This window comes from Sceloporus undulatus, chromosome 2, assembly GCF_019175285.1.
Source record: "Sceloporus undulatus isolate JIND9_A2432 ecotype Alabama chromosome 2, SceUnd_v1.1, whole genome shotgun sequence".
Classification (NCBI taxonomy): Eukaryota; Metazoa; Chordata; class Lepidosauria; order Squamata; family Phrynosomatidae; genus Sceloporus; species Sceloporus undulatus.
This window is the reverse complement of record NC_056523.1, coordinates 229402838-229430794: the sequence shown is the minus strand read 5'-3', so window position 1 is coordinate 229430794 and position 27957 is coordinate 229402838. Positions and strand designations below refer to the sequence as shown.

Here is a 27957-nt window from a genome sequence, read left to right as displayed (position 1 = left end):
AATGTTTTATACAGTAAGAAGCAATCATGGAAAGTTCAACTCCAGACCAATTTTTAGACCAGGAACTGCTAGTAATTCTAAGCCTTTTGTGTTACCTGGCAGCCTTTTGTTGAATTCAAGGACTGCATACCTTTCAATGCAATATATATGCCATGTGCCAAGTAAATGTACCTTTCCAGATGATTTGAAACCATTGGCAAGTGCCAAATAACTGGAAAACTGATACAGTCTTAGTCTTTCTGGAGGAGTCATTTGGCTCATAGACAGAGAAACTCCTGAACTGAGTTGTCAGGGTGTTAACAGGCTAACGAAGAAACAACATCACCCCATAATCATCATCATCATCATCAAATCATAGAGTTGGAAGAGATCGCAAGGGCCATCCAGTCCAAACCCCTGCCATGCAGGAAATCACAATCAAAGCATCCCCAACAGATGGCCGTCTAGCCTCTGTTTGAAAACCTCTAAGGAAGGAGACTCCATTACACTCCGAGGGAATTTGTTCCACTGTCGAACAGCCGTTACAGTCAGGAAGTTCCTCCTAATGTTGAGCTGGAATCTCTTTTCCTGTAGTTTGCATCCATACTGTAGTTTGTACTGTGCCTGGAAACTAATCGGCAGCCAGTGAAGAGATTTTAGAATTGGTGTCATATGGTCACCTATAGCTTTCCCAGTGACTAATCTGATCACCATATTTTGAACTAACTGAAGTTTCCGGACAAGGCACAAGAGTAGCCCTATGTAGAGAGCGTTACAGAAGTCAAATCGTAAGATTGCCAGCGCATGTACCACAGTTTCCAGGTTATCTGGCTCCAAGAAAGGATGCAGCTGGCGTATCAGCTGAAGTTGATAACAAGTACTCCTGGCCATTGCGTCTATCTGAGTTGACATCTGAAGCGACAAATCCAAGAGCACCCCCAAGCTGTGAACACAGTCCTTTAGGGGAAGTGTGACCCCATCCAGGACTGGTTGATGTATCTCAATTCCTGGGTCAGAGGATCTGACAACAAGTACCTCCATTTGATCTGGATTCAGTTTCAGTCTGTTTTTCCTCATCCACTTTTTATTACCGCTTTAAGACATTCATTCAGAGGAGAGATGCTATCCTTAGTCAAAGATGTAATCCGAGGCATGGAGAAATATATCTGGGTGTCATCAGCATACTGATAACACCCCACCCCATGCCTCCAGATGGCTTCATGTATATGTTAAATAGCATTGGGAACAGAATGGCGCCTTGTGGAATGCTGAATTTAAGCTCCCTTTTTGAGGAGCAACTGTCCTCAAGCATCACCATCTGGAATCAGCCCGAGAGAAAGGATTGGAACCACTGCAATGCAGTGCTCCCAATTCCTAACTCTCCCAGGCGTTCCAGAAGGATACCATGGCCGATGGTATCAAAAGCTGCTGAGAGGTCCAGAAGTACCAACAGGATCACACTTCCCCTGTTGATACCCAGATGAAGATCATCCACCAAGGCAACCATGGCAGTCTCAACTCCATATACTACCCTAAAGCCGTTTTGAAATGGATCCAGATAATCAGTTTTGTCCAAGACTCCTTGGAGCTGAAGGGCAACAGCCCTCTCAATCACTTTGCTCAAAAACGGAAGATGTGAGACTGATCTATAATTATTCATATCCAAAGGATCTAAGGAAGGCTTTTTCAGAGCGGCCTTACTATCGCTTTCTTTAAGCAGGATGGAAACTGGCCTTCCTGAAGAGATGCATTAATAATGCATTTTAGGTACTGTAAATCATTATAGCATCTCCACCTTGGACAACCAGCCACAAAAGGCAAGGACTGAGAGGGCATATTGTCTTCTTCACACTACCAAGGAGTTTGTCCATATCCTCAGTACTCACAGACTCAAATTGACCCAATATAATCTTATTCACAGAGTTGCTGGACACCTTGCAGAAGATGCTCTTCCTCTTCCCTGCTGGCCTGCTGCCATAGCTCTCCCCTGTGAATTTCTGCCTAAGACTCCTCTCACTTCAGAATTAGGTGGAAAACTTGGGGGAGTTCTGACTGAACATGGGCATAGGAGCTATATTCTGAGACATTCTTCTCTGCTACCAATGCATCTGCACAGTGTTGTCCAGCTGAGTTATCATGAGGGGGTCATGCGTCTCATGTTATTGTGAGGTGTATCCTATTACACACTCTACCCACAAAAGCAGAAGATTATTATTATGTTTCAACTGCCTTTTTTTAAACCTATTTTAAATTAATGTTTTTAACATGATTGTTTATATGATTTATCTTTAAACAGTGACATTGTTAAAACCAACTGTAATTGGTTTTAACTTACATTGTGAGCAACCTCAGGCCCCAGGCCAGGAGAAAAACACCACGTGACACCTTAAAGGAGGGTGATACCACTGCTCCTCCAACATCTGTATTTAAGGGAAAATAGTCTGTGGCATTTGTCTGTATCTCTTTAAAATGCTGAATAGATGGTGTGAGTGGGGTGAGGGTAGTGGGAAGAGAAAGGAGAGCGCCCAGGTTTTTTAAAAAAATTAAAGATAAATTTTAAAAAAATAAATTTATTTTTTTAACATTTTCTTTAAAAACATCACATTTTACCAAATTTTCACTTTAATCACTTGAAACTACGTATATGTAATCACATTTATTCTGTGCATATGATATTGTAATTTAAAGATAATTTTAATTTTATATCACAACAATTACCATTAGATTCAGTGATATATGGGGAATTATGATTTATGAGTAAATAAATATAAAAACATTACTAAGGATTCTGTCTGGGTGTAATATGGGAGGAAGTCAATGAGGGGGTGACACCATGAGTTACTGCACCGGGTGACATCAACCCTAGTGATCCCACTAGAGAAAAGCATAATATAAATTAAATAAATACATGCATTGGAGGAAAGGCAGTCAGTGAGGCATTCAGAATTCAACCCATCATCCTATTGTCCTGAGTAGAAAAGGCTACTTCTTGCTCAAACAAGCAGCCTAAGAACAAAGTATGTAGTCTGTGAAAGTATTCCTTTTACCTCTTTTTTCAGTCTTTTCATCTAATTCTCTAAGGAGCTGTTCCCGTGTTTCTAAGTCACCAGCCAATGTGAACACATAAGCTGACAAGGCCTTGGTGAAGATATTCATAGAACTCAAGTTTCCCTTTAGGCAGAGCAAGGCATCATCTACAACGGTACCCTGTAAGACAGGAGCAACAAAAATAAAGGTTGCTAATCCATTAGTTACCAGTCAGTTACCAGGTAATAATATCTATTAGTGGAGTGTCTCTCATTCTTACTTCTGACTCTCATTGCTGATTCTTACAGGTATCTCCTAGCTTATATCTTATATATTTTAAACATCTTTTTAAGGTTTGTGTTTCTAGCAGTTCTTTGCAAATGGTAAATTGTAATTACTGCACAAACTCCAGTGCATCACTGAAGCCAATTTATTATATTATTATCAGTTTCACAGTCTACCAGATGTTACAGTACTGAAGGTAATTATGCTATTGTGATCCTATTCATAGCAATTTGATTCAGATATTTTGTCAGTCCATTTGAAATTGTTCCGAGAGTATCTGTCACTACTGCAACCACTGTATTTTTCTTTCTTTTCGATGTGAATTATTATTATTATTATTATTATTATTAAGTTATTATATTTCTGAAGACAGGATATGACCAATTTTATAACCAATAAAGTTACATAAAATCAATAAAACAAATGCCAGAAATGCTAATGAAGGTGAGGAGAATAGATATACTTGGCCACATGTGGCTGTACTGTCCTCCAGAAAACACATGCAAATCAAAGAATACAGCCTTGTACTGATACTATCAGCTTTTGACTCAATTATCCTCAGTGCATCAAGAATTGAAACTGTGAAAGCCTGGAAAGATTTCCAGGACCTGGAAATGATTACGATTTGGATATTGGCCCACATGGAATAAATGACTTAGAGTTTGTAAGCCAAGAGGAGAGATTATAGTTCAACTTTCATATGCCTGCTCACACGCTCCTTTGTATTGTCCAGCTGACAGTTCTGCCCTGAGTTAAGGCTTTCTGGAAACTAGATTTCAGGAATAATAAAGGACTTCTGGGAGACCACAAAACTTGGCAGAAGAGCCAGAGTCAGACTTACATTCTTCTCCAGGTGGAGTTCCAACAGTGAGGCAGTAACATAAGCAGTCAGTGAGAGACCATCATCCACACCACCCTGGAAATGAAAAGAAAAGATAGGACATAAAGCCACAAGAGCACAATTCCTCACAGTTTGGAAGGCATTCTCAAATAAACAATGTGCCCAGGGGCCATTTCTGCAGGCAAACAATTGCCTTGTATTAACTAACTTGTCCTTCTCTCTTAGCAGACCTGTTGTTATTTGCCATCAAGATGACTTATGGCAACCCTTTGAAAGAAAGTCCTCCAAGAGTCTTGCTCAAATCTTGCAAACTCAGAGCTGTGGCTTCCTTGATGAGTTATGAGGCTGTACAGATTGCCCCTAAGGGGTGGCATGCAGCCGCCCGTTTATTGGCCAGATCAGGGCCGTAGCAACCTCATTTCGTGGCACTGATCTGGCCTCTGGAGAGTGCAAAAAGGAGCCACAAAAAGAAGCTGCTTTTGTGCTCTCCAAGGGGTGTCATAGCTGTAGCATCAAGGCTTTATGACACCTCTTCGACGTTACATTATGTGGATGCAATGGTAGAGTCATGCCATGATGGTGCACGCCATGTGGACTGGCACACGCCAAAATGGCACAATGGGGACAGAGTTATGGCATCCAGTGATTCCACCCACAGTGCCAGTATGTATAGGCTCTTATATTATGTTATATTATGTTATGTTACGTTACGTTGATCATGATATATTATGAAGGTTGTGTGTGAAGGAGAGGATGTGTGCGAATTCTGCTGCCTGTAATAAGATTTATTTATATTTCCTGTCTTTCCCTGTGGATCGAGGCGGCAGTACAACACAAAATAAAATTACAAATACAACAATAATAATGTTACACTGTCCCCTTAGACCCTCTCACCATTACATAATAATAGCATTCAATAACAATTAAAATAGTTAAACCCTAAAACAATTTAAAAGAAGTACGATGGAATGGACAACTAATACTGCTCCCTGATCTTCCAGAAGCCTTTTTCTCCAACCAAAAACAAAAAATATTTTCCCAGTGGTAAAAAGTAATAAGAATAAATTTAAATTTAAAGATCTGCTCTTCCTGAAGCACAAACTTTGCCTTCAAGTAAGTTATGGGATCCCTACAGGTTGTTTCCCCCCACAAAGAAAACAAAAACAAATAAAAGAGCGCACAGCCACTTCTGGGCGCTTGTGTGTGTATGCCCATGAACAAGTGTGTGTTTTTCTGGGGCTGGTGAATACTCCTACTGTAGACTAATCTTAGAAAGCACTTGATTACCAGAATACAGCCAGTAATCTTACATTATATACTACCCCCACATTAAAAAACAGTGAAATGATTCACCCATATAAAATAATGTACCATTCTGCTCTACAGTGAACTCTTTCCATCCATAGGAGTTCATTTCCATCTTGAAAGAGCCATTTTAAGAAACACTCTATTAATGAAGAGTGAATAAAAGATGCAAAATATCTGACCAAATATGTATGAAATAAGAATAACCTCCATACAAACTGTAGAATAGTCTCTGTATTGTAGATGAACATTTGCCCCTCCACAATTACTTCCCAAAGAGTAAAGCAGAAACAGGGATCTGGTTTGAATCAGGAATGTGGTGGAGCATGTAGGGGAGAAAAAAAGAGTTAAAGATCTTGGTCCGTCTCCCTCCCCAGGGTCTCAGTCTTGATCAGGGATATGTGCACATTTGCTTTTTAAAAGCTTTTACACAAGAACCAGTTGCATAAATGACATCATGACACAATGTCTAACAGGAGACAGTGCTAACCAGGAGCTGTTCTACCTTGTCCACATTAATTCACAATGTCCTTACCTTCAGGGCATTGTTGAAGATTCTTCCCACACTTTGAAAGCAGCCACTGGGAAGCTGGTGCTGCCCCAGCCAGTGAACAGCATCATGAATGTGCTTTTCATCCACATAAATATAGGGTTTTGCCTGGTGAAAAGTCTTAGCCACAAAAGCTGTCAGCCTGCAGGATTAAAAAAATCAAATGGGGTGAAAATGCAACTCAGAATCACAGACATATCTCATTTATTTCTCATCTAGGGCCTCATTCCCACTACCTTTTAAACCAGAGCGCAAATCGATTTGAACCGGTTTAAATGACCATGGTTAGCACTTGAACCAAATCACTGAAGCAATTCTGAGAGGGAGGCCATACACCAGACCCATTTAACCTGCATGTTTTAGACGCTGATTTTTTTCTGTGTTTTTTTGGATAAATCAATTCCACACAAGTGTGAACCAGATATGGATCAGAATCGATTTAAATTTGCCCTTCAGCCAGCTGGAGAGGATCCATTTTGAATCGATTCATTCGTCAATGTGAACCACAAGTGGGTTATTTTATTTTATTTTGCAACAACAAAATGCCATTGGGGCCAATGTAGTGTGAACCATGCTCCGCTGCCGAATCGATCCATCGATTCGAATTGCAAAGTGATTTATTTGTAAGGGGAAATGTGGCCTAGGTTTTCTCTCCTCCTCCTCCCTCTCCCTCTCTTCCTGGCTTACTCCAGTTGCTACAAAATAGTTTGCACTCAATTAACTCAGCAGAGGGAAGAAGTTAGAAAGGGGCAGAATCTTACCTTCCCAAGTAAGTTCAGACAAAAGCAAACTGCTGCATTCTCCTGGCTTCTCTGTCCTTATTAACACCTTTAGTCATCTGGACCACACTCTGATGATGCTTGGTCCTGGTTTTTATCTATGAAATGTTGCAGGGTAGGGAATCTGCTTACTCACCAGGTATTTCCCTCAGTATCCCGTTTCCCAAAAGCACTGTAGGAACCATCATCATGTTTGTAGAGCAGCTCACGCTGGTACCCTGCAGAAAATGAGGAGGGACGTAATCCCAGCAACTTTCATCTGTACACTCGCTTAATGTGTTATTTCATTTTATTGGATTCATCCCTTATTGTTCAGTTAGAAACATCCTAGAGTGGCCAGCGTAGTCAGATCAGTGAAATAATACAGACAACTGTATAAAATTGTAGCCGAGGGGAAGGCAAAGCAATAGCAATAGCAAGTACATTTCTATACAGCTTATCAGTGCACTTAAGGACTCCCTAAGCGGTTTACAAAGTGTAAGCTAATTGCCCCCAACAATCTGGGTACTCATTTTAGCAACCTTGGAAGGATGCAAGCCTGAGTCGAACTTGAGCTCTTTCACTGGTATTGAACTCGAAACCTTATGGTTTGTGAGTGGGCGGCTGCAGTACAGGCACTTAACCACTGCGCCGCCAGGGCTCCTAAGCACATCCTGTAGGCTTTGTGTGGCCCCCATTTTGCAGCCCTGCCAGGGTCTCCAGTCCCTTTCTGACCCACCCAAATGGGGTTGTTACTACTAACTGCTCAACGGAACCTCTGAAAGTTTTGGGAGAGATTGTGCTAGCCTCTTTGGTGGTCCCTTATCTTTATCTACTCAGTTAGGCCTCTCATTTTGCCCTTATAAGCCTTTTCAAAATAGGATGCAACAAGACCACAGGGATCAAAATATCCCAGGATAGCACTTCCTGAAGCCCTATTTGGAGTGGGAAATTAATTCCCCCCCCCAAAAAAAATGGGGGGATGGGACGGACTTCTAGGGTTCCCTGGCAGTTGTCCATCAACTCTGGGTACCAGGATTCAGTTCCCAGCTTGGCTATGAAACCCAGTGGGTGACCTTGCACAGGTTGCATGCTCTCAGCCTCAGGGTAATAGCAATAGCAGCTTCATTTATATATTATTTATTATTATTAACCTTTATTTATAAAGTGCTGTAAATTTACACAGCGCTGTACATACAATCTTTTTAATTGGACGGTTCCCTGCCCTCAGGCTTACAATCTAAAAAGACATGACACAAAGGGAGAGGTGGTGGGGAAGGGGCCTCTCTAGTAGGATAATATACCACTTCATACCACACTAAGCTGTCTCTTAAGGTGTTTACAACTGTAAGCTAATTGCCTCCAACAAGATGGGTAGTCATTTTAGCAACCTCAGAAGGATGGAAGGCTGAGTTGACCCTGAGCCCAGGCTGGGACTGAACTCACAACCTTGTGGTTTGTGAGTGAGTGGCTGCAGGACTGGTGTTTTTAACCACTGTGCCACCAGGGCAAATGCTTTGATTGTGTATTCCTGCCTGGCAGCGGGTTGGATTTGATGGCCCTTGTAGGCTTTTCCAACTCTGTAAGTCTGAGATTCTGTGAAGGCAACGACAAACCTCCTCTGAACAAGTCTTGCCAAAAAAACCCCACAATAAGGTCACTTGTTGCTGCTGTTTGCCTTCAAGTCAGAAATGACTTGAAGGCAAACAGCAGCAACAACAACAATTGAGTTAATAAAGTCCAGCAGTTCAAAGAGGAACTCTCCCATCGCATTTTTTTCATGAGGCTTTCCTGTGAATAGAATGTGACACTAGAATTCCTCTTTATTCACAAAATAATGATATGCTTATCATGATGTCGCACAATGGCATCTGATAATCTTCACACAATTGTGCAATAGTGATGGTAGCATCCCACTATGCCCCCGTCATTTTTGCCACTGTGAAAATCTCCTATGACTCTGGAGACCAGGATCAATTCCCACTTGGCAATGAAACCTACTCAGTGACCCTGGGCAAGTCACACTCTCTCAGCCTCAGAGGAAGGCAATGGCAAACAAATATGGCCAAGAAACCCCCATGATAGGTTCACCTTAGGGTTGCCATAAGTTGGAAACAACTTGAAGGCACACAACACATACACACACACCTAGGTAGGCATCAGTGGCAAGCAGTAGCAGCTGCCTTATTTAAACAGTAGTTCATACTTTTAACACACACACATGTCTTGTTTTGTGTTTTAAAAAATCAATGATTTCCGGGGGAAATAAATATGGTGCAATATAACATATTCCTTTGCAACCTTTCTGTTTGAGGGATAAACAAATAGGGGTTCTTATTCAAATGAGGCAATAGTATTTCCTTTCCTCACAGACACAATGTACCTTCTACAGCAAGCTTTGCAATCAGTATACATGACTGCAATGGAAAATCTATGAAAATGTGAAAAGCTGTATTGCCTTCAGCCTGTGTCTCAGTTTCAAAGGTCTAATCCCAACTTCTAATAACAAAAACAATACTTAATAAACAGAGCAATCCTAAACAGATTCCACCAGTAAAAATCACATCTCTTGCTTCACAATGTCTAGTGCATTCTCAAGGCCACCTTGAATGCATAGTTATGCACAGAATAGCTCCCCTGTTCCTCTTCCAGTGAGCCTGTGGTCCTCAGCAGGTGGTTATGTTCTTGCAGCCTCTTCCTAGCCATTCAATTCTTGTCAGTGGACACCTGAACCCCTGCATTCCAAGAAGAAGCGGAAACACTACTCACCACTCTTCATGAATTCTGTTGCTTTCTTTTTGAACTCAGGGGTTGCACGTTTGGTCTTCTCCAAATACTGAAGTATAAAAATGTTGGGAGCAAACTTGACCATGTTTTGTTCACCACAGCCAATGGGCAGCTTAATGAGATGGCCTATATTTTGTGTTGTCAGGCCCAAAATATCCCCTGAAGGAGAAAGAATGGAGGATGAAAATGTTAAGTCAACTTCACAACGTCCTTCTTCCCAACTCTTGAGGAAACTCTGTAAATAATCCCCTCTTTTAGTGACCTGAGCAATAAAACAATCTGTAACAATAATTATAAAATTAACAATAAGAGACAAACATGCCTATTACACCTTAGTGTGGTATGATAACATGTGAGAGTTCAAATGTGATGTTAGCTTATCTGTTCATCCACCTATCCCTTTCACAGAGGAAAAACAGAGACAGTCTTGTGTACTTTGAGCATCTTTGTTCTGCCTCCAGGACTCACTCTGTCTTCCCTCACCCCATAACAAGATACTGCTGAATGCTCTCTTTTCCTGCTGTACACAGTGTTGCCAATGTTTTAATTAGCCTTTTCAGGGTGTTTTCTAGATATGGCAAAGAATGCACATTTTCCCCTCACCAATGACAGAGACAGTGGCTCGGCCAGAATCCTTCACGACATCTTCAGGCAGCTGCAGGGATACTTCTTGCACAACTGGATCTCCTGCAGGAAAATAAAGTCCCAAAACTAGTATCATATTGTGTTTAAACCAAGAGGCAGTAACACAACTGTACAATGCTTTTCCCAAATGCTTAGGGGAATCCACATTTATTTATTTTCCTGTCAAGGAGGACAGTACAGTTATCTCATGGTGTCAAGAGGAAGCAATAACGTTGAGAGAGCTGCCCCAGTGGGGCATAACTTGCTCGACTGCATCTCTTTCCCTCAGCAGATTTGTGCCTCATGCATGCTAAGTGCCCTGGAAAAGACAGACACCCCAGTTCAACAAGAAAGACACCATGGCCCCATACAGACAGGCCAAAATAAAGCTGCTTCGGGTCACTTTGGAGGTATACTGTTTAAATGATGCATGCATTCTAAGAGTCCGGAAGCTGCACCAAAGCCACGTTCCACTCCTTAGGACTGGAGCATGGCTTTGGCACAGCTTCTGGACTCTTAGGACACAGGCATCATTTAAACAGCATACTTCCAAAGTGACCTGAAGCAGCTTTATTTTGGCCTGTCTGTATGGGGCCCATGTTCTTTCTGAGCTGTATTCCTTGGGAACCTGGGGAAAGCCTTGCTGAACAGAGATACAGCCAGACCACACATGACTTAAGAAAGGGATGCCATCCAGACATACCTGAACTACACAGGAATGCATTGTAGGTCTTTTCTTCAGGGACACCTTCTGCCTGTGAGAAGAAAAGGGAGCCATGAGTTCTTCTGAGGCTGCTCACTCAGGTGAATTTCCCTTTGATTCTCAGTCCTCCTCCTTACATATGTCTCTCAATGCCAGTCAGACCTTTTGACAGAACATTGTTCTATTTCAGTGAAAGACGAGGATCTCTCTCCCTGGCTGATCTGGCCTTAGTCCCAGAAACACAGGAACAAATGCCATGGAACTCTCCATCCCAGGCTGCAGGCACTGAAACACATTGGAGATACAAGCCCTTCCTCGGAGATCCTCATCCCACACTTTGGAAGCACTTACTAGCACCTAGCGGCCTTGAGCACACTTTGATTCAGGTGCTGGTGACCTCACTGACCTTGACAAGCACGGATTTTATCACTGTGTCTGACCGTCCTTGCGTAGGTGTCACAGAGATCCGGTTGCCACACAGTTCTTGGGTCTCCTCAGCCTCAGCAGTAATGGAGAAGTTGACACGTCCTACCAGAAGATAGAATAGTAGAAATCACTAAAGGCCAGGCTTTCAGCCAGAGGTCTGATGTGAGTGTGAGTCGCCACTTATGTTTGGTAGAATCCCTCTGGCATCACTCTTGGCAATGTGTGTGAAATTATCAAGGAAGGCCAATGCTGTTCATTTCTACAGGACTCATGGGACAGATCCAGGTCAGAGCACAGAGGGAGGGGTGCTTCTGGAATGGATATGGACCACAACGCATGCACACATGTGCCTGTACCAGCCCCCAGATCTGCAGTGCAAACACACTGGCGTGAGCAATAGCTCAAACATACAGCTTTGGCTGGCAAGAAACTCATCCATACTATCATTGTCAATAACCTTACCACACATGGAGAAGTCTTTAGGGAAAACCAGGACATACACTGCGAAGCCCTAGGACTCCGGGTTCCCTGTGCCCTTCCCACTCCCAGCCTCCAGCCTCACCCAGCTGGGTAGCTGTCACGTTCCAGGAGAAGGTTTTGGCCTCATCAGCGCAGAGGCAGGTGGTAAACTGGCAGGCTGGGCATGGCTTCACCTCCGCTTCTTGCGTCTCTAGCAGGTTTACTGTCAACTGGACAAGGCAAAAAGGGAAGACAAATGATTTGGTGGTCTTTGCAAGTGGTAACCATTCAAGAGAACTGATCTTGTATGTGTTAGGCCTCTTCACCATAAGGTGGGTGCCCCTCCCCATAGAGACAGGAGGTTGGATAACATTTTACCTGAGTTTAGTAAAAAATATTGAGCAGGAAGGCTTTCCATTTGTTTTGAAAAACATATTTGGGCAGAAAGGAATTTCTTCCCAAGTTAGACTAGTTAGAAATAATTCTCTGGGGGAATTTGTTTTGGAAGTGGACAGTTTGGTTTTTTCCACACAGATTCCTCTCACAAACCCTATTGCTCTGGGAGTATGCGGTGTAGTTGTTTTATCCATTTCTTGTGACACACTCTGGACTAGATTCTGTGAAGTAATCTGTGAGGAAAAGGAGTGGGGCCAGTAGACTGATGTCATATACCTGGGCAAGGGATTAGACAAGGTGGCTTCCTAAAGTGTTCCATGCTCTTCTGAACCTCATCTGATTTGGCAAAGATGGGGCTGTCTTGCCCTTTATATCCTTGTGGCACATCTAAAAGCTGCATTTCTGCTCCTTCCTCCAATGCAAACCAGGCAAACTACCCTAAAACACTGAAATTTGGCATTATTCCATCTTAGAAGTGCAAACATAGGAAGAACAGGACACTTGATGTTCAAGTTGCTGGGCCTCCATCTCCATTTCATCCAAAGAGGATCACAAATTTTTCTCTAGCCTGGCTTTCTAGGTTTATATGTAAGAGAAGGATTTTTGTCTAAAATGTGCACTCACCTGGATGCAGTCCTTGAGGTAATTGAAAACAATGGCCTTTAGTTCAAAAGTCTCTCCACGGACCACAGAATATGGTAATATGGGATCAACAAAGAAGGGCTGGAAGACTCTGAGTGTAGCTTGTTGGGAGAGTCCAAAGCCAATGTCTGCCACACAGAAAGCATGAGCGTTCCACTCTGTGATGGTGTCTGGAACAGTGATGGGGTGGTTTGCTTTCCCTTCTTCACTAGAAAACAGAAATAGGGGTGTTCATAATTCCAGATGCTTCCACAGGAAGCTTCTATTGTACAAAGGGTCTGCCTCAAATAATAAATTTTATGGGGGGTGCACTCATTGTGTTATATGATTTGTAAGCTTCAGGCATTCCTCACTACTTCTTGTCTTTTTTCTTGTCACAAAAAGATCAGCTAAGGTGGGAAATATGGAATAACACCACAGTTCCTTCAAGCATTAGGTGACATTCCTCTTGAAGCACCCTACATAAAATTGCAGACCAATTTTTGAAAAGTTATTGGAGTTACATATCCAAGGAAACCCCAGGCTCTAGACATAGTATATGAGAGACTAACACCGAAGACCACCCAACTGATATTGGAGATAAGATGAGTGGAGTTTAATTCTGAATAAAATATTCTTAACATAGAATCATATAATTGTAGAGTTGGAAGAGACCACAGGGGCCATCCAGTCCAACCCCCTGCCATGCAGGAAACATGTGGGCCAGAGGGGCACCAGTGTGGTATAATGGTTGGAGCATTGGGTCTATGATTGTGGGAGACCAGGGTTCAGCTCTCCTCTTGGTCATGGAAAACTACTGAGTGATCTTCAACAAGTCATATTCACTCAGCCTCAGAAGAAGGCAAAGAAAAAACCTCTTTGAATAAATCTTGCATAAATTATTATTATTATTATTATTATTATTAACCTTTATTTATATAGCGCTGTAAATTTACACAGCGCAAGGACGACTTGGAGGCCAAAATGGAACCCCTCATTTCTAGAATTCTAGTCTCTACAGAGATCTTCAAGCTTATTTGTGCTGCCAAAGAAAAATATCATAGACTACTTTACTCAGTGTGGTCACATTGTACAGTGTGAACCTGAGTTGACATGTCTCTTGGGTTTTCTTCCTGTGAAAAATTAACACATGATAACTACATAACAGCCTAACAAAGGGAACAGGAAAGAAGGAGTGGGGCAAAGGAAAATGGATGTAAGTCCAGGAAATATGTCCAAATCTAACTGCTAAGAGACTGCTTAGAACTGGGAAACCACCACTCTTCTCTCTGTAGTTTGGGTGCTTAAAGGCTTGTCAGATTTATCCATACAAGAACTCCTAGTGGAAAGAAAATGCAAAGGGTGAACAATAACTATCCAGAGTATATGGACAGCACTTTGGGATACTTTCACTAATGAATTTAGCACAAGGGATTTCTGACTCTTTCTTACTTAAGAAAGTAAGGTTAAATGGAGGTTAAATGACCAAACCACACTAGTTGAATAAGTGGCCCAATAAAGGGACAGAGACAAAAATGGAGAAACACCAGACATTTATTCTTCTGAGTTTCCTATGTATAACCCACCATGTTCTCTGAAACACGATAGGGACAGTCAATAAACACTGGTATCCAGCCATGTCCAGACAATATTTGTGGGAAACAATTCTGCCTGTTCCTTAAACTGAACAAGAGTTTGCACTTCTTTTTAATCTTTGCACTGGCAAAGATTAAAACACCTTGCCAATGACACCCAAAACAGATATTTCATTTGATTTCATTCATATCCCAATTTTCTCCCAATATAGCAGACCACAAGAAGATGACACCATAACCATTACAATCTGTTTTCAATCTCCCAGCAAAATCTGAGATGCACTAACCTGACAGGTACTAAATCCCAGATCCAGGTTTCTGGAAAGCGTGTCCGAGGTTTGTCTTTCTTGTCTTTCTTCTTTTCTGTAGAATCAAGAGCCTGGGAATCTTTTTCTACAACATTAGATTCGTGATGTGAGGCACCTAAGTGGAACAGAGAAAGGAGCAAAAATGTTAAGTTTATTACTAAAAATGAATCCTAAAAATTATGGCCCATTTCAGAGCCTCATGATAATCTGGCAACAGACTCATCAAAAATTAACAATCAGCAATCAAACTGCTGACTCAAATGACAGAATGTCTTCCTGACAGGAGACAGACATCATGAGAAATAAAGATTGTTAATGCTAGGGAAAATAACTCAACATTAGTTCCACCTACAGTAGAGCTACTAAAATTAGTGAGGTATCTATTTTCTTTGGGGCTAAATCTAACATTAATCTTACCTGGAATTACCTGGAATAGCCACCTATTTATTCCAGGTAAGATTAAAGTAAGATTTAGCCCCAAGAAAATGTATTAGTGAGACACCAACTGTTCTCTTCTGCTTTTATTGGATGTGGTCCTATTTACAGACTTCAGCAAGCATTAGCCTAATTTGATCCTCCAGAAACAAAAGGAAGAATTAGGGCTTGGGAAATCAACTTCTTTAAAATATAAAAAAAGATGTAAAGAAGAGTCCATCCTTACATCTGAATAGATGTAAAATTAATAGCACCAAACATTTCACATGCCACAAAAAGACTATTAACTTAAACATTCCTATTTAAGCAAACTTTTTAATGCTTAAACACAGAAAGTTTTTAATGCACACGTATGTTTTATCTTATCTTGTATGTGTTTGTATGTATGTTTTATCTTTATTTTTATGTTTTTATAGTCAGTTTTATAGTGTTTTAATGTGGTGTTTTTAAAGTTTGTCTTGAACCTTTTGGAAACGTTTTTAATGTGTTATGGAAGCCGCCTTGGGTCCTGACCTGGGAGAAAGGTGGCATATAAACAAAGTAAATAAAATATATAAATAAGTAAATGGACAAAAAGCATAATAATGACTGCTTTCACCATTCCTAGATTGATTGATTGATTGATTGATTGATTAAGATATTTATATCCTGCTTTTTCTGGTGAGATCTCATGTACAATAAACTATTTACAATACTTCCAGATTAAAACCATAAATCAATTAAACAAGATTAAAAATACACTAAACAAGACAACAGCTCAAACAAGTTTAAAAGCTACATCAATTTAAAAACCATGTATGTGTACATTTCAAAGTACTATATATACTAATGTATAAGTCTAGAAATATTAGTAAAAAATGACCCCAGAAACCTGAGTCGACTTATCCACAGGTCAATGTTAGTACTGTATTTTAACTCTTATTTGAAAAAAGAAACCATCCCCTCTTGAAAGGCAAGAGTATAATCTGTCCTGGAAGCACCGACACAACTCATCCATCCAGCCTTTAATGTGAGCACAAACAGCTATTCCTGTTGGAATTATCTAAGATCATTGGCATTGTTTTCCTTTGCTTCTTCCTTTATTACATGGTCCTAAGTTTTATACTCGACATATCCACAGGTCATATCAAAACCCCATAATTTTGGCCCCAAAACCTGCCCTCCATTTATACATGAGTTTGACTTATAGTCAAGTATATATATGGTATATTAGTCTCCAAAAGCTTTAACAAAAATCCATATTTTGGCTTGGCACCAGAAATAAACCAAAATTGGGGTCAGCCAGAGCTGCAAGGATAAGGCATTCCACAACTGGAACATCACAACTGAGAAGTGCTTCTCCCATGCCCCCCCCCCCATTTGTCCCTGCTGGAGGGATACACAGTTGGGCTCATCCTGCAGACCTGACTGGAACTCACCTTTTTGCCCAGTACCTCTGAAAGGTGTTACCTCTCTGTGTGGTAGATCACAGGAAACAGGCTTTTTAACTTGTGTGTTGGTTAAAACTTTCATTCTCAGGAGCTGTAGGGGAATCCGAGGAGTAGGAGAGGAAGAAGTAGAATCATCAAGCCAGGCCCAGCAGCACCAGGTGACATTGATGAAATAATAATAATAATAATAATAATAATAGCAACAGCAGCAACAAACAACAGCAACGGCAACAATAATACTTATTTCTTACTGCCTCTTCCCTGTGGATCAAGGTGGGGAAGAACAAATCAACAATTAACAACATCAGTTAAAAGACATTACCAGTAATTAAAACATGCAACAGTTTAAAACGACAAATAAGACAAACACATTTTAAAACAGTCTACATTTAAAATTCAATATCATAATTCACAATTTAGTTCTGTAGTTCCTGCTACAGAGAGGAGGAGGAGAGAGGTAGCTGGGCAGCCATTTTGAGTGGATTTCTTTTTAGGAGGAAGCCCACAGTCCTGTTCCAGTAATTTCCTAAGACTTTTCAGTATGGACACTGATGGAACCACTGCAGTCACCTGCAACACTTGTGAGAAGTTTGTCTTCTTGCCTACAGAAATGGAAAACTTCACATGCACCAAGTGCAAGTTGGTAGCCCTCTTGGAGGAGGAAGTGCAGCAGCTGGAGTCCAGAGTAGCTACACTTCAGCATATTAGGGAGCAAGAGGATTTCCTGGACAGAACGGAACGAACGATCTTGGATGAGTACCACACAGAGGAAGTTGCTGGGTGCAGAGGAGGTCACTTCCCATACACAGGAGGAAGACAGCTGGAGGAATGTCACACAGAGAAGTAGGCCAAGAAGGGATTGTTCTGGGAGCTTGCAGCTAGAAAATTAATTCGAAGCTCTTTCCCTTATCAAGGAGGACGAGGAAGAGCAGCATGGACAGACTTCAGGGACAGAGCAGGGGAGCCTGAGAGTCCCACCCGAGGGAACAGTCACTGCTAAGCCTTGGAGGAGGTGTGTGGTCATAGTGAGGGACTCCTTGCTGAGGGGTACAGAAGCAGTGATTTGTAGGCCTGACAAGATGTCTCGAGAGGTGTGTTGTCTCCCTGGGGCAAAGATCTGTGATGTGACAGAGAGGCTGACAAGACTGGTCAAGCCTACTGACCAATACCCCTTCCTTTTGGTCCATGTGGGAACCAATGATACTGCAAGACACAGCCTTCAGAACATCAGAAGGGATTATGAGGCTCTTGGTAGGAAACTGAAAGGAATGGATGCACAGGTTGTCATCTCATCTCTTCTGCCAGTTGAAGGGCACGGTCCATGAAGGGAGAGGAAAATAGCGGATGTGAACAACTGGCTCCGCAGATGGTGCCACTGAGAACGATTTGGATTCTTCGATCATGGGCTGCAGTTCCATGAGGAGGGACTTCTTGCAACGGACGGGTTGCATCTCACGCCAGTTGGAAGAAATGTTTTTGCCAACAGTCCCAAGAACTTGATCAGGAGGGCTTTAAACTGAGTTTCATGGGGGAAGGAGACAATATTAAGGAAGGCAAAAGGGATGGCGAAAATAGTCAAACGGACATAGAGGAAACAAGAAAAAAAGTGCAAAGACCCAACAGTGGGAGGCAAAAAAACTTGCACATGCAGCAAGTAAAGGGGACCCATGGTCTGCGATGTCTCTACACTAATGCACAGAGCATGGGAAATAAGCAAGATGAACTTGAACTCATAGTACAACAAAGCAAATATAATAGGCATCACTGAAACCTGGTGGGATGAGTCTCATAATTGGAATATAGAAATAGAGGGGTATAACCTTTTTAAGAGAAATAGGCCAAACAGGAAAGGAGGAGGAATAGCACTATATGTCAGAGATATTTACACCAGTCAAGAGATCCAGGACATCAATCATGGAAGCCAGGTGGAGAGCATCTGGATAAAAATTAAAGGGGAGGGAAACAACAAGGATGTTATGGTGGGAGTCTACTACAGACCCCCAAGTCAGATGGAGGAATTGGATGATGCCTTTCTAGAACAGATGACTACACACTCAGAAAGGAGAGATGTAGTAGTGATGGGCGACTTCAACTATCCTGATATTTGCTGGAAGTCAAACTCAGCAAAATCCTAAAGGTCTAGCAAATTCCTCACTTGCCTCAAAGATAATTTCATTGTCCAAAAGGTGGAAGAGGCAACAAGGGAATCAGCTATTTTAGATCTGATCCTAACCAACAAGGATGACTTGGTTAATGAAGTGCAAGTGATGGGGTCCTTAGGTGGAAGTGATCATGCATTCCTGGAGTTTGTTATACAATGGAAAGGAGAACCCAGGTATAGTCAGACACGCATTCTAGACTTTAGGAGAGCGGATTTCAGTAAACTTAGAGAAGTATTGAGGGTGATCCCGTGGTCAGAAATACTAAAAGATAAGGGAGTTCAGGACGGATAGGAGTTTTTCAAAAGGGAGATACTGAAGGCGCAATTTCAAACAGTTCCAGTGAGAAAGAAAAACGGGAGGTGTCTCAAGAAACCAGGATGGATGACTAAGGAACTTTCAACTGAGCTAAAATTTAAACAGAACATGTATAAGAAATGGAACAAGGGGGAAATCACGAAAAAGGAATTCAAAGAAATAGCAGGCATGTGTAGGCGTACAGTCAGAAAAGCTAAAGTGCAGAATGAACTCAGGCTTGCTAGAGAGGTTAAAAACAATAAAAAGGGCTTTTTTGGATATGTCCGCAGCAAAAGGAAGAAGAAGGAAACGGTAGGGCCACTGCATGGAGAAGATGGCAAAATGCTAACAGGGGAGAGAGAAAAGGCAGAATTACTCAACACCTTCTTTGCCTCAGTCTTCTCAGAAAAGGAAAAGGGTGCTCAGCCTGAGGATAATGGAGCAGAGGACAGAATAGGGTTTCAGTTATGGCCTGAAAGACAGATTGTGAGGCCACAAAAATGTGGAAACACATTTTCCAAGTTACCAAAGAGGAAAGTGTATACCACACCTAATGGTCAATATAGAAATCAAATAGATTACATATTCTGAAGCAAAAAATGGAGAAACACTAGTGTCTCTGCAAAAACAAGACTAGGAACAAATTGTGGCACAGACCATGAACTGCTGACATCAAACATTAGTTAAAGTTAAAGAACAATACTAAAGCAATCAAAATATTGTGCCAAAATACAACCTGAAGAATGTTCCCATAGAATTTAAAGATAGTGTAAAAATAGATTTGCACTATTGAGCCTAATTGATTGGCTGTCAGAAGAATTGTCAGAAGAACTCTGGATTGAAGCCAGGGTTTGATTCCCAGCTCTGCCATTAAACTCACTGGGTGACCTTGGGCAGGACACTCTCTTTCAATGTCAGTGGAAGGCACTGGCAAACCTCCTCTTGCCAAGAAAAACCCATGATAGGTTTTCCTTAGGGTCGTCGCCATGAATCAGAAATGACCTGACACACAACAAGAACAACAACAATGCAAAAACAAAAACAAAAGATGACAACAAAAAGTGCAAAAGACAGAGAAATCTCTATGCAAGCCAGGCTCAGGAGCAGGAGGTACTCACCTTCAACAAACTATAAACATCAGCCTCAGACTGATACCAAGGGGCTACTCTCACCGAGCGCTTCTGCTTTTGGCTAGCTCCCCGTGGAGCCATACAGGGATATGGTTCAAAGTCTTCCAAACGATAGGGGAATCCTCTTCCAGTGATTAGTTCACTCTCATCAGGTCCAGATCTAAATAGCTGGAAAATAAATTAGTGAAAAGTAACAAAGGTCTAAAAACACAACTGCAATCATTACTAAGAAGGTCACACTGATGGCCCAGCTAGTTCATACCACAGCCTTCCTCATCCCCTCCCGCAACAAAGTTTTGACCTACAGTTCCCATTATCCCTGGCCCCTGGCCATGCTGCCTAGAACTAATAGGATATGTAAGAGAGTACTAGGTTGGGGAAGGCTATTGTAGTTGCCCTGCAGAGAAGTCTGCCTCCTGACTATAGATGTGCTAATTCTTAGGGCCTGTTCATATTATATAATAAACCGGTTTAAAAGGGAGTCATTCACACTTGCGCTGGTTTTTCCCGACCTGAATTCAAGGGGGGGCGGTGCAGATCCCCCTTAACCCGGTTCTTCCAAGATTGAGTTTTCCCCCATTTCTTTTCCATAATACTGGGTTGTATCAGGGTGCCACCAATGGTAACTTGCTCCCAATCCCATTTGAGGCAACTAGGAGGGAGGGGTTAATGTACAGGGGGCAGGTCATGCCCATCCCTTTGCTCTCTCCCTGCCAGCCAAGCAGCATTGTGTTTCCCTCTTGGCACTTGGTTGCAGGACTGAAAAAAGTAGCTCCAGAAATGCAGTGGATTCAAACTTCCCATGCTCTGGAATTGTATTATTATATTATTATATGGCTGAGAGAGTTTGACTCCCCCCAAGGCTAACCTATCCCCCAGGGTTTCCTGCTAAGAGTTGTTCTGAGAGGCTTGCCACTGTCATCTTCTGAGGTTGACTGGGGGGGGGGAGGATTGGTAAAACAGTGTGATGTAGATGTACATCATTTTTTTTAAAAACCCCGAGAATGATCGAAATGGCAGCTCCATTTTAAATTGATACAAATCGTAATGTGAACTTCATCAGGGTTAAATTGCCACCGAGAGATTCAATCGGGGTAAACTTTGATATGGTATTGCATTATCGAATCTCTCCGGATCTACTCATCAGAAAAACGCTAATGTGAACGGGCCCTTAGTTAGCAATTGGGATTGCTAATACCCAGGAGCAAAACATCATCAACTGCTCATTCAGGTAAAAGAATGAAATGGCAGCAAGGGCCTTAAAATAACAGAGATGAGTAAGGGAAAGATAGCAATAGCAAATACATTTCTACATTCTAATCAGTGAACTAGCACTGCCTAAGCAGTTTACAATCTGTAAACCAATTGCCCCCAACAAGCTGGGTACTCATTTTACCGACCTACAGAAGGATAGAAGGCTGAGTGGCCCTTGGGGCCCTCCTCTAGGATCGAACTTACAACCTTGTGGCTGCAGTAGTAGCATTTAATTACTGTGGTGAAGGAAAGGTGGAGGGAATGGTAAAATGCCACAATGATTGAGGGGCTGAAGGAATCCAGGAGCAAGATGTCTGCTCTGGTAACTGAAAAGAAGATGGAGACTGGATGGCAGAATCAATCCACCCAACAATGGAAGAAATGTAGTAGTAATATCCCACTTTCCCCCAAAAATTGGGACTCAAAGCACAGTACAATTAAACAAAGCATTGCATGTAGCTGGTAGAGTACAAGAGAGAAGTAGCAACAGAATTCATTGATTCAATTCAGAAAGATCAGGATCCTTACTTTTTCTGGTGTCAGAGTTTCATCCTTCTTCAGGAGGACACTCTTGTCCACAGCATGGACAGAACACAGTGCACCTGGAGCAGCTTCTAGTTTGAGATTAACCCTTGACCCTGGAAGCTCCTCTTCTTCTGAGAAATCCAGCATCACCTGTAGTGGGAGGTACACAGGAGGCTGCTTATCAAATAGAGAACCTACCACAGAAGCTGTTAAATAGATAACTCCATGGCAGCAAGATAAACATAATGTAAAAGTAAGACTGGAAACTTGTCAGTGTATGTATGTATGTATGTACATAGAGTTGGCCTTCAGTATCTGCAGGGGATCCATTCCAGAACCCCCACAGATACCATAATCCATGGATACTTGAGCTGCCATTGGGGACAACGCGACTTTGCCGTCCACAGATAGTTGAATCTGTGGATAGGAATTCTATGGATATAGAGGGTGGACTGTACATTACTAGGCCTAGAATTTCACAGGACAGAATATGGCAGCTAGTTGAAGAAATGGATGATGCAACATTTGGGAAGGTTGCACCATGGTGACAGACATGGAGTGTCATCGCCACACCACTTGGAAGATACGCCCAAGATGACTCAATAGGCATGGTGCAAGAGGCTAATGCGAGTGGACAACTGCAGCCCCCTGTGTGAAGAGGTCATTCCCATGGACAATATGTATAAATATGGCTGAGACCTATGGACAGTGTGGGTTATTGTTAGTAGTGGATGGTTGGTTGGAGAGTCATTGTTATGTACATACTGCTGTACACATACTATGGAGTAAAGTTTTGTAAATAGAACTTGGCAACTCTGGGTATTTCTTTAGCACCTTGTACAGTTTAGGTACAGGCAGCACTGCACAATCCAGCAGAGAAGGCCCAGAAGTAGTGCATTGGAAACAGTGGAAAGAATCCACTATTTACAGGACATAAGGGTTTTCCCCATGGCCCCTGCACCCCAGTTTCCCACAGACCTGATGCCTGAAGCACATGTCTACATCGAATGTTTCCATATCAGCTGCCACCTCGCCATCCGCAAATACAGCATACAGCAGCAGCATGGCCTTGGGTGCCATGTCAGAACTTGTGGACAGGATGAGAGAGAAGGTGCCTTTCAGGGCTGGGGCAGAGGAAAGAAAAGATGGAAGGAAGCGAGAGGATTTATATCTACACTGTAACACAAACAACTCCATAGATCTCATGCACTTCTACTAGATGGCAAGAGGGCAAAAGACAGTCAAACCCACTCTGTCTCTTTGCTTGTGCATTGCAGAAGGATTCAGACTGCCGTGTTTTGAAATTAAAAACTGGTTTCACATTAGAACAATTAGGTTTTTTTCAGTTTTTATTAATGTAAACATAACAAACACAGATATCATAAAGTAAGTGCACAAGTTATATCATCTATAACTAATCAACAAACCTCAACATAATTAAGTATACATCTTCTTAGTTCTTTATGTTTACTTCCCCTCCAGTTTTGTCAATGATTGGCTTAAAGATAAAACTTCAGAAAAAAATTAAGAAAGAATGGAAACCAGTATTAAATTTATGGATAAAACAATGGACAAGTCTATATGAACTATATGAATAATAGGAGAAAGGATCAAAAGGGTAATAGACTAGAGACAATAATGAAGATAAAAGAGAATGAGAGGAGTTTCAAGAAAGAGTATAGAAGACAGCAGAAAAAATAATTAAATAAACAAGTAAAAGTGTTAAAATAAAATGAACAATTATTTTTGTAAATAGGACATGGAGAAACGGTAGTTATGGAGGAACAAATGGGTACTGAAATTCAGAACAATTTATTTTTATACAGAAATTTTAACCTTAAAAAGTCTATTTAAATCTATCCAGTCCAACCTATGAGTCCACTGGTATAATTCAACTTTTGTGATGGTGATGTGCCCTTAAGTCACTTCTGAACTAACACAAAATTTGCAATTTCATTTTTATAAACACTATGGCATTTTTCTTTTTTCTTCTTATTGAGACTGCAATACTAGATTTACTTGTATGGGAGCCATTTTCACTGAATGCAATGTGGTATATTGGAGTACATAGGTATATGAAAACATAGTTAATGTACCTTATTAATGTTATGTTGTGTGCCTTAAAGTCATTTCTGATTTATGGCAATCCTAATGCAAGCCTATCACAGGACTTTAGGGGCAAGATTTGTTCAGAGGAGGTGTGATTTATACAAGCCCATTCAGTGGGTTTTCATGGCCAAGCATGAATTCAAACTCTAGTATCCAAAATCACAGGCGAACACTCACTAAAATCACTATACCACATTGTCTCCCTCATTTATACTTTTATATTTCCTAAATATGCCACAGATTACAATTATATATGCAAAGTGAGTTGTCCTGTAGTAGTAGTAATAATAATAATAATAATAGGATTTATTTATATGCCGCCCAATCACTGGGAATCCGGGCGGCTTACAACAGAGGGGATAATAGATGGTTCCCTGCCCTCAGGCTTACAATCTAGGGAGTATATCACACGGAGCTTTTTGGTGGTGTTGTGGCTCAGTTCCAGCTCACTTCCAAAGTGACTGCACTTCCAACGATGCAGTTTCATGTCATAAAGTGACTGTTTTATTAGACTCCACTGATTTCTATGGGAGCTGCTTGCGAATTGCTTCAGCAGCGTTTCTGAAGTCATCCCTCATTTTGGTAAAAACGGGAAAAAAGTGACTTCAGAAAATTCGGTTCCAGGCTGCCTTCGATTGCACTGCGATTTGGTCTGGTGTGGAAAAGCACTCCGATGCCACCCCCCTTGGCCCCCTGCATCCTGCTCTGTCATTCCCCTCCTCCTCCTTCATGCCATCTCCTCCTCTCTGCCAACCAGCCGATCCCATCATTCCCTGCGTCCCCTGCGTCCTCCTAGACCCCGATCTGCTCCCCTCCTTCAGCCTCCCACCAATCCCATCATCCCCTGCCTTCTCCCCTCCTTCAGCCTCCCACCAATCCCATCATCCCCTGCCTTCTCCTAGACCCTGATCTGCTCCCCTCCTTCAGCCTCCCACCAATCCCATCATCTCCTTACTGCTCCTGCATCCCGATCCTGGCCCCAGGGGCCCCCAGCGAGCTATCCCATCATCCCCTGACTGCTCCTGCATCCCAATCCTGGCCCCAGGGACCCCCAGCGACCTATCCCATCATCCCCTGCCTTCTCCTTCGCTCCCTGTAACAGGCGTCATAGCTGCGACTGGGCAGCATGATAATGCCCCTTCCGCAGTGCATGTAGAAGGGCGCATGGTGTCATGGCATGAAGGGGTGGAATCACAGCGTCCAGTATGTGAACACTACGCAGTGACTCTGCCCACAGGCCAGCACAAAGTGCCAGTCTGTATTCCCTCTCTGTCAGATTCAAGACCCTTCCTTACTGATATCTGTGCCACACAGCAAGCACACATTCAACTACCAGCTTTCTCCCAGATTGGAGCCCGGCTTCTGGAACTGGCAAGCATTGCCCACTGTAATCCTTTAATTTGCTATCCACTACCACCTTTAATATATCTTGTTTCTTAGAGTGTTTGTGTGTGCGTGTGAGAGAGTGCTTAGCATGTGTGTTGTTTCCCCCTTTAATAAATAAAATAAACTAATTGGGAACCTTCTCCTAGAGTTCTTTGGGTTTGGAACTGGTATACAGTTAGTTGATGCACAAATTTGACTCCTTCTACTTACTCTCATCTTTGCCAACTGGCACTTCCTGCTGTCCACTAGAGACGATCCTCCCTTTTGATATAACCTGCAGGGAGAAAACATGTCAGTACTGAAAAAAGAAAAGTCCACCTCTCTCTCCATCCTCTAGAACAGCTGAAAGCTAGAATATTCAAGGAAAAGAAGGCAGAGGGATGGGACATGAAGAAAATAGAAGAGTGTGAAGAATTTTGCTCATGCAATATTAAGAAGGATATAAGGTGTGGTAATACCATATATGAATAAGCAAGCAAATGACAGCAAAGGGCAAGGCAACCTTTCCAACTAAAGCCAGTCAGCGATGTACGTTTTGCAGAAAAAGAACAATTAAATTATGCTACCTGATTTAGCCCATTTGATTTAAATATTAGTCAAACTCATTTAAAGTTTTATGTGAAAATTCTTTTATCATAAAACTTGTAATAATGTAAAGAGAATGATATATACTCCCTTTATATTTAATAAAAAATAACTACATCTGAAAGAACCTTTTTAAAAAAAAAACACATACCTAGAGAGAGATGTATCTAATATGTCTTCTGTCAATAGCATAATTTTCTTTTGCTGAGGTATAACAATAATATCTTCAGCTTCTCTCACTCATTCTCTGCTCTACTTGTCAATTGCATGTCATACTGAGAAAAATCTGATTTATTACAATTGTTGTTGTTGTTGTTGTTGTGTACCTTCAAGTCATTTCCAACTTATGGTGAGCCTAAGGTAAATCTTTCATGGGGCTTTCTTGGCAAGATTTATTCAGAGGGGATTTGCCATAGACCTCCTCTGAGGCTGAGAGAGTCTGACTTGGACAAGATCACCCAGTAGGTTTGCATGGTGGAGAAGAGATTTAAACCCTGAAACTACTGCACCACACTGCTTCAACATTATAGTTTCACTAAAGGATGAATGTGAGCTTTGTGGGCAGAGGCAAGATTTCACTTTTTTCCCCCTTGAAAAGCAAGAGATTTTGTGAAATAGGAACAAGCTAGCAATGTGTTCATTTGTTAGTCTGCCAATGCTTGTCTCCTGAAAAGAATTACTAGTTCATCTCCTATATTTATCTAATATGATTGATTGAAGTACTATGGAGATATGGAGATACAAAGAGACCTCTGTGTGTGTGTACTTTCTTAGAGTAATGTTTGATTAACAAATAGAACACTATACATGAACCAATAAAATATTTTGGCTTCTGCCTTCTCAAGTTGTTAAAATCAAAGTGATCTTGGATGGCTGTTAAGCATGAAAGTACACTTGAAACAAGACAGCTGGATCCATATAAGACGCAACTTGCTTTATTATATGAAAAAGACAACAAATAAAGAGCACTTCTGACAAGTTTGTTGTGGATCCCAGAAGGATGCAGTTAATCACTAATAATGCATATGTCTTAGTGTGATTAACTAACAGAACTCTATACATATTTAAGTCGAAGGGCATGGTCCAGGATGGGAGAGGAAAATAGCAGAGGTGAATAACTGGCTCCGCAGATGGTGCCACCAAGAACGATTTGGATTTTTGGATCATGGGCTGAGGTTCCATGAGGAGGGACTTCTGGCAAAGGATGGGTTGCATCTCACGCCAGTTGACAAAAAATTTTTGCCAATAGTCTCAAGAATTTGATCAGGAGGGCTTTAAATTGAGTTATGTGGGGGAGGGAGACAGTATTCTGGAAGGCAAAAGGGCTGGAGAAAATAGTCAAACTGTCATAGAGAGAACAAGACAAACAATGGTAGGACCCATCAGTGGGAAGCCAAAAAATGTGCACAGGCAGCACGTCAAGGGGACACATGGTCTTCAGTGTCTCTACACTAATGCACACAGCATAGAAAATAAGCAAGATGAACTTAAATTCCTAGTACAACAAAGCAAATATGATATAATAGGCATCACTGAAACCTGGTGGGATGAATCTCATGATTGGAATGTAGGAATACAGGGGTATAACCTTTTCAAGAGAAATAGGCCAAACAGGAAAGGGGGAGGAATAGCATTATATGTCAGGGATACACAAATTGAACATGGGTCAACAGTGAGATGCGGCAGCTAACAGGGCCAATGCGATTTTAGGCTGCCTCAATAGAAGTATACTGTCTAGATCAAGGGAAGTAACAGTGCCACTATATTCTGCTTTGGTCAGGCCTCACCTGGAATATTGTGTCCAGTTCTGGGCACCACAATTCAAAAAGGATGTTGAAAAACTGGAGTGTGTCCAAAGGGGGGGGGGCGACTAAAATGTTGAAGGGTCTGAAAACCATGCCCTATGAGGAACGAATGAGGGAGCTGGGGATGTTTAGCCTGGAGAAGAGAAGGTTAAGAGGTGAAATGACAGCCCTGTTTAAA

General features: G+C 41.8%; 1 protein-coding gene across 1 annotated transcript in view; it reads right to left on the bottom strand.

Moving 5' to 3' along the window:
* Positions 1 to 27957, bottom strand: part of LOC121920606 (alpha-2-macroglobulin-like protein 1) — an 86713-nt gene that overhangs the window by 17227 nt on the left and 41529 nt on the right. The window contains exons 14-29 of the mRNA XM_042447735.1: positions 25600 to 25663; positions 22873 to 23018; positions 21898 to 22044; positions 20104 to 20283; positions 16518 to 16620; positions 14644 to 14779; positions 12765 to 12990; positions 11848 to 11974; positions 11266 to 11387; positions 10860 to 10911; positions 10136 to 10219; positions 9515 to 9691; positions 6903 to 6984; positions 5973 to 6129; positions 4133 to 4207; positions 3027 to 3186 (exon numbers count right to left, since the gene is read on the bottom strand). Coding sequence (XP_042303669.1) covers positions 3027 to 3186; positions 4133 to 4207; positions 5973 to 6129; positions 6903 to 6984; positions 9515 to 9691; positions 10136 to 10219; positions 10860 to 10911; positions 11266 to 11387; positions 11848 to 11974; positions 12765 to 12990; positions 14644 to 14779; positions 16518 to 16620; positions 20104 to 20283; positions 21898 to 22044; positions 22873 to 23018; positions 25600 to 25663 — 2038 coding nt within the window. The remainder of the gene's footprint in view (positions 1 to 3026; positions 3187 to 4132; positions 4208 to 5972; positions 6130 to 6902; positions 6985 to 9514; positions 9692 to 10135; positions 10220 to 10859; positions 10912 to 11265; positions 11388 to 11847; positions 11975 to 12764; positions 12991 to 14643; positions 14780 to 16517; positions 16621 to 20103; positions 20284 to 21897; positions 22045 to 22872; positions 23019 to 25599; positions 25664 to 27957) is intronic.